Source organism: Lagopus leucura, unplaced genomic scaffold, assembly GCF_019238085.1.
Source record: "Lagopus leucura isolate 7727_CA_CO unplaced genomic scaffold, USGS_WTPT01 Super-Scaffold_100159, whole genome shotgun sequence".
NCBI classification, from domain to species: Eukaryota; Metazoa; Chordata; class Aves; order Galliformes; family Phasianidae; genus Lagopus; species Lagopus leucura.
The window spans coordinates 141,349-148,814 of NW_024962335.1; the positions used below are offsets into that span (position 1 = coordinate 141,349).

Here is a 7,466-nt window from a genome sequence, read left to right on the forward strand (position 1 = left end):
CACATTAAAATAAAGTTACAGTACATCACGTCTCCCCGAAGTCCCGTCACACCCGAGGCTCCGTCCCGAGGTCCATAAATAAAAGGGCTGAAACGCTTCGGGGCCGCGCCCGGCTCCGTCCCCAGGCGCCGCGCTCGGTCTCGCCGCGGTCGCTGCCCCGCGCAGTGCGGCGCAGCAGCGCGGAGCGGCTCGGGGCGCCGTGCCGCCGGCACTAGGCGGAGTTGGAGGCGCTGCGGAGGCGCGGGCCGTGGGGCTGCTGCGCCAGGTGCTGCTGCTTCTGGCGGGTGGAGCGCACGGCCAGGATGGCCTGGCGGTTCTTGTACTGCACCATCTGCAGCGTGATCGCCGCGTTCCAGCCCTGCTCCTGCGCGCATCGAAAGTCGATCTCCTTGCCCTCGGCCATCACCACCGTGAAGTACACGTACTTGCCCTTCCGCTCCACGCAGTCCACCGTCTTCATGTTGGAGAAGTGTAGCTCCTTAATCTTGGCCGTGGGCTCGGTGCTCGGCGCTGCGGGCGGCGGCTGCTGCTGCTGCTGCGGTGGGGGCGGCTGCTTAGGGGGCGCGAGGAGCAGCCCCTCCTCGGTGAGGATGCAGCGCTTCTTCTTCCAGAGCTGCAGCAGCCCGTCGCTCCTCTTCTCCAGCACGCCCTCCTTCACCGCCTTGCAGCCGCTTTCCAGCATCCTCCCGGCCGGCGGTCCGCAGGGGCAGCGCTCGGGGCGCAGCCGGCACCAGCCCAGCACCCTCCGTCCGGCGCCGGCCGCGAGGCGCAGCGCCCCGGCCCGCAGCGAGCGCAGCGGCGGCCGCCCGTGGCGCGGCGTGGCGGGAGCGCTGCCGGAGCGGAGCGGAGCTGTGGCGGAGGGCTTCTCCCGCCCCTCGGCTTTTGAGCGCGCCTTTCCCACCCCAGAGTGACACCCAGCGGAAAAGGCGGCCCCGCCGGCAGCGGAGGAGCCCGGCACCGCCCCGACCCGCAGCAGCCGCCCGGGAGCCCCGCGCCCGGCCGTGCCGCCCCGCAGCGACAGCGACTCCGCGGCTGCCGGCTGAGAGCGACGGCCGAGCGCGGCCCCGGGGGAGCGGTACGGCTGCCCACCGCCGCGGGCGGGCGGCGCTGATTGGAGGCCAGGAGCAGCGGCGCCGGCTGCTAGCAGCACCGCAGCATTTACAGCCACCGTAACGTTCGACAAAGCAGAGCCTCACACACAGCCTTTAGCGTTGTTTTAGTAACGAGCTGATCTTGGGGCGGGAGAAGCAGCTTACAGGAGGTACGTAGTGATGGAGGATATATATGATTTACATTACTTGCACGCATCCCTCTCACCGCCCCCACATAGGGGAAGCCCCATACTGGCAAACTTTGACAACAGACAACAAACGAGTCCGAATTAACAAAGAGAAGATTCTTTTTTCTGATTGTTGTTACCACAGATCTTCATAGTGGTTGGATTGCTTCTCAGTTCCTTGAAACCACATGAGTAGAAAAGCCAAGTGACCTACAGCAAGCCTTGGGTATCAGGCATAAAAATCAAAAGCTATGTAACTGAAGTTAGTTGACGACGCCACCATAAACTGAATGCTGGAAATGGTGTGTTGCTGAACATAAGGCCATTAAAATAATACACAAAAGCAAAAATCAACTCCCCCTCCTCACACTGCTCTTAGCAGGCACAAAGCAAGTCCCACATTGCACAGGTCTGTAGGAGCACATTGAAAAAAACTCACTATTAATGATTGTATTAATGGAGTTTCTCTCTGATAAAGCTCTTTAAAGTTTTCTTCTGCATATCTTGCAAATTACAATCATTTCCTCTTGAAGTTCAAAGTTAATTTTGATAAATTGCTGAGAGGTAAACAATTAAGGTAGTAAAAGCAATTAAAATCAACTCTTCTAGCTGTTTTTAATCTTTCCTGTGGTAACTAGGAAGAAAGTTAAGTCAGAAACAAAGGTAACACACTGACCACAGTTCCAACAAGGGGTGTGTGCTGTAAAGGTCTGCTTAACTGAACAACAAGTGCTTCCTCCTTACAGCTCAGTATGTACACTAAAAATGGAGTTCATCCTCACCAATCGCCTTATGGTTATTGTAATGGAGGCATTACAATACATACACGTTAAGAAGCAAGCATCATTTGCAGTTGTCTCAGTCTGTAGCTCATTGCCACCTGAACCCAAATGCCCCATGCAAGGATCTGCACTTTCAGCTCCTGCTGCTCACACACACACACACACACACACACAGCCTGCATGGAGCAAGAACTTTCAGGCTTCTCATGTGCTTTGCATCTACTTTTCTCCTGTCACATGAACATGGATTTAGTTTTGAAACTGTCAAACCTTACATACAATCATAACATACAATAAAATTATGTCAAGTTAAAATGTATTCATCTACATCAAATATAAAGGCACAGGACATTGAACTAAACCCACAAAGCACAAGCTCCTAACAATTCCCCTATACATTTCATTTACAAGTGATAGTCATTTGCTTCCTAGCAAATGCCCAAGCCCATAGTACAGAAACTAGGGCCAGAGCCCTACGTATTATTTCTGCAGCAGGCATTCAGGAACTTCTCCCCTGCAACCACAGTATTTAAGTACATTAGCACAATCTCTCTCATTTTTATTCGAGTGGTATCACTTTTGTTCTCAGTGCCAGTAGTAATCAGTAATTAATCAAAGGGGAAAAAATTGAGATGGGTGAAGAAGGCTGAAGAATTTCATCAACTATGTAGGAGAACAGGACTGCATTCATTCCACCTCCATGGTATGAAGTTCTCAGTTCCACTGAGGTAAGTGATGAGTGTCAGCTTTTTAACCCAGCTCTAAACACTGATGGACATACTCTGCTGATGTAGAGACTCACAACCATTTATTCCTGGTGAAATTCATCTCAGCATGTGGATCAGAAGTAAACATGCAAAACATCCATTTCAACTTGTATTCTCTATGCCAACAAATATTAACAGCCATTTTAAATACACTACATTTGACCAAAAAACACCAGAGCAGTCAGAACTTAATGGACTTGGGTTGGAGGAAACACTGACAGAGTCCCATGGCAAAAAGAACACAATATCCCAGTTTTATTGTGCAGAATTTACCAAAGGATAACAAATATATTTTTCCTACATGGAATTCAAAACATCTTCCCGAAATGCTGTTTCTTTTAACTCGTGTTTTGAAAACCCACATTCAACATGGTTAAACCCACTAAACACCCCACTGAGGCTCTGATTATCTTTTCTTTAAACGTTTTCAATCCATTGCAATCATATCATGTGTTCTGGATCTGCTACCTTTCCTGAAGTTCCACTAAATACTATGTTTGTTCTGCATTGCCCAGTTAGAGAAAATTCTTCTGGAACAGCTGGTGCACAGATGCCTCCTACTGTCAAACCTGAAGTACTGCCATCTGAAGGAAAAAAAAAATCTGGAAACCAGCCACTTTTCCTTGAAAGAATCTGCATCTAAGATCCACTTATTCCTGATTGTTTCTTTGTTTACATACAAAGTTAAGCAGTGGTAACAGGGATGCTTGGCTGTTAGGTATGCTTGGTCTTCTGCATGATAAACTTCCTGACTTAGAGGCTCAAGCAGTGTGTAAACTTTAATGACTCTCGCTGCAATTATTCTTTAAAGCATGGTGCTGTGTTGTTTTTTTAACCCTCAGGCAAGACAAAAACTGTTTTGGGAAGTCACTGTGAAAAACTAAGCAGCCTGTAATTTTAGTGTTCTCCTGAATAACAGAACTGCAGACAGCAGCAGCACTGTATCAACTATCAACTCTTAATTTTAGAAGGATGTGAAATGCACATGGAGCGATAACCCTCAACATCGTTCCTTCTATTACACAGAAGTAAATAGCTACAGCAGCAAAAAGGGAAACCTAAAAGCAGCATGAGCCAGACACTGCTAAATGGAAGGAAGACAGAATAGCCTACTGTTGAGAAACACGTGACAGATGAAGTGTAGCAGTATGCCACTAAAACGATTAGACAATAAGTGGTTACTTGGGAGCTTTTTTTCTGACCTTTACCATCTCCAAGTTATCTTCCAGGAACTTCCTGCTAACAGAACACTTGAAGCACTGAGTGTGGAATCTGGTGGCAATCTCTTATGAATTCCATCTCACTGATACCTGTGCACGCCTTACAGAGTTCACAAACTGATAAAATATTGACCAAAACTATTCACTGTATTGCCTCAGGCCTTCACATTCCTTACAACCCATAGCAGTATCTAGACACAGACCACCAGCACTGCAGCTGCTCAGGCCTGACTTTCCCAGAGCCCCTTCCAATCCACAGTCAGCTGTCTTCCAAACATGTCACAAAGTGGTAAAACACATATTAGAGAGCAAAACCAGATTGTAAGAGGTTTAAGTGACATGAAGAGTCTCAGATTTGAGCACCTAGCACTGGGTAAAATGTGCCGTGCATTTAGAACAAAGTCTGCTTTTCATTAACACCAGGATTAAACATCAAGCTTGGGTGTAAAGTCGCAACACTTACTTGAACATAAAGTACTTCAAACAACAGCTAAATAAAGGAGGAAGCAGAAGAGACCACTCTTCCCATCTCAGCACACCATAGTTAGGTATTTAGGTTAGATATTTATTAAAACAAAAAAGCTCTTCTGCCAAACCCTCACACTCCATGCACACCCACTTCTAGTGTACATAAGGAGATGCAAATGCAGAGCAGCTTTATCTTTTGCTTGGTGTGCTCCATGCTGCTCTGCGCTGCTTGTTCTAGTTTTCCTACCAGAGCTGAAGGATGCAGAAGGCTAACATGTCCAACAGAACATTTAATAAGTGATGAATGTGGAACTACCACTTGACTCGGTTATGCAGACAAGCTTCCAATTCTTGATCTGAGCGGGCACAAAAGTGGGATTTCCCACTCTAACAAATGGATTTATTTGCTTCGGGTAAGCATTAGAAAGTAGAAGTCACTACTTTGACGTCTTCTTGAAAGTTTGAGAATCTGTGCATCATAAACAGAACTGAGCAGTTCAGAAGTGAAAGCAAAGGCTGGGTGAGTAGCAAACATTTAACTAGCCTGTACAAGAAAAGATTTTGACAGGGTTGTACCCTAACTGAAAGTAGCTACATTAGCACAAAATGAAGCAGGAACTGCTGTAGAACTAAATCCATCTCCTCAGAAACATGCACAGCTCAAGCTCCAACCAGCTGGCCATCAAAGCCATCATATACAGAAATGCCTTAATTATCAGACTGCCCAATGCATACCAAGTACAGCATTTTTGTCACTGAGAACACAGTGCAGTTCTCTCACCTAACATAAGGTATCTGCAAAACAACCACTGCACAGACATTTCTGAATAGAAAAATTACTGTTAGACATACAAACTGATGATTAGCTCTCATGCTCTACTAATTGATGAACGAAGCCTACAACAATGGGACTTAACAGAGAGAAAGTTTAAATATCAGCTTGAAGGCAAAGATGAATATGTTACATTCCTGCAGTTTTTTTACATTCTGTTGTGTTTTTTTCACTTAGCAATTAAAACCTTAAAAAGTTAAGCTACTTGCTACATAGCTTGGGAAACACTGGTTCCAATAATCCAATTAAGAAATCTAAGCTTATCATGCTAGTTATAGAAAAGTTCAGTAAGAAAAGTCAGATCCTTCAGTGTAACTTACAGTTGCCAGAAGTATAGAAACAATGAGCAGCAGCTTGCTTAGTGATTAGAACTAGACAGAAAACCCTCATTGAAGTTCTAGTGTACTATTGCAACAACTCATCAAGAAATTCAGTTTCTGGTGACACATTTTCCTAACCTGAAATAGTTAGGTAACAAGGTAATTCCTGAAATACTAAATAAATAGATTCTCTACAGCTGGTATAAATCCACAGGAAGTGACAAGAACGAGTCACAATCATTGCAGGAAGTTTAACGTTCCTGCTCCATATTGCCTTTCAGAACTGCTCAAGAGGAGTGCTGTTGATCATGAAACTGTGTGAAGCATCAACACAGTTAATAAACCAATACCTCAGGGACCGGCACCTCAACTTGAGCCCAAGCACTAGCTAGTCAGTCTAGAGACAGCTTACCAAAATCTGCCCACAGACACGCATTCATAGTTCTGGATTTTGCAATCCATGGATGATCCTTAACATTTATCAACTCCTCTTTTCAAATACTGTATCACATTGCATAAGATATCAAATAAGAAAACAATTTAAATACAAGCCACATTTCATATGAACAACAGCTTGAAGTGTGCTGGAGGACTTCCTACAGCACTTTCTCCAGCTGGGAGACTGTTGCCAGATACTGTTAGAAAAATGGGCTGGATTTAAGTAAGGACTTTAGATACTTTGGTCTAGAAGTATGAATCCCAAAGCCCTTCCTTAGTAACTGCTAAATATCAGTTTGGTCTCTGCCTACCCTGAAGTTCAAGCTGAAACAACCAGTAGTTGGTTTTCACTTGATCCTGGGAGACGTTCAAAGAGACAAAGATAGCCAAGTGAAACACCTGACAGCACCAGTGTCTCAAAGGATAAGTACATTCTATCAGGACTAATGTTATCACAAGACCACAACCACATCTACTTTAAGACACAACAACTAGAGATACTGTTGTTCGCCTCCTATTATTATATTTTTCTATGCTATGATGTATAGGTTATCAGCAAAACATTTAAAAGCACAGCTTTCGCATTTGTTTTCTATACAGCTACAGATAACAAGGGTTCCTTTTCCCATAGGTATCTGGTGAGGAGAAAGATGACATCTGACAAGGATTCTGTAATTAATCACTATAGTATTCAAGACACCAAGGAATAAAATAAAATAACAGTTTTGAGCACACTAGACCATCCTCCTTTCAAAGGGGCTGAGGATTAAGAAGAGCACTTGGGATAAGCTTCATTACATATTACCTATCCTCTAAGCAAGAAACTTGCAAGATTAACATGGCCTCCACAACCTCATCCTGACATAGCAGTTTGCTTCTTGCTCACCCTGCTCTTCTCAGTCCCTTAACTCTTTATGCCTACCTCATTATATTAGTGGCAAAGAGTAGCTACTGCAGAAACACATCCACAGCTAGCTGGACACTTCACTGTCCTGAGGACCTTCCCATTCTTCAAAAAGTTATCTGCATACTTGTTTAAGTCAGAACTTCCACAGCTACGTAATGAACAAGAATCTAGAGTACGAGTGTCCTTTTGACTGGAATAACTTGCATGAAAGATATCAGTTAATAATCTCCTCAATCTGAATGCATTTAAATTCACACTGAGAACACCTAGAGACAAAACTAATGAGACAGGTCTAGCACATGGTTCAGCTGAGAGAGAGCATCCAGTATAGACAACAAATGAATCAAATCATGCAAACAAAGTGAACAGAACATTAGGTGAGGAAGGAAGAACTCCTTGGGGTCTGGTTCCTCCTCTGTAGATGTTTAACATCAAGTTCAAATTAGAATACAG

At 44.9% G+C, this 7,466-nt stretch overlaps 1 protein-coding gene across 1 annotated transcript; it reads right to left on the minus strand.

Annotated features, from left to right (window-relative positions):
• Positions 1-211: 211 nt before the first annotated feature.
• PHLDA1 (pleckstrin homology like domain family A member 1) lies at positions 212-733 on the minus strand. Its single transcript, XM_042889895.1, has one exon. The coding sequence runs from the start codon at positions 680-682 to the stop codon at positions 212-214; it is 471 nt and encodes a 156-aa protein (XP_042745829.1). The 5' UTR covers positions 683-733.
• Positions 734-7,466: the final 6,733 nt, after the last annotated feature.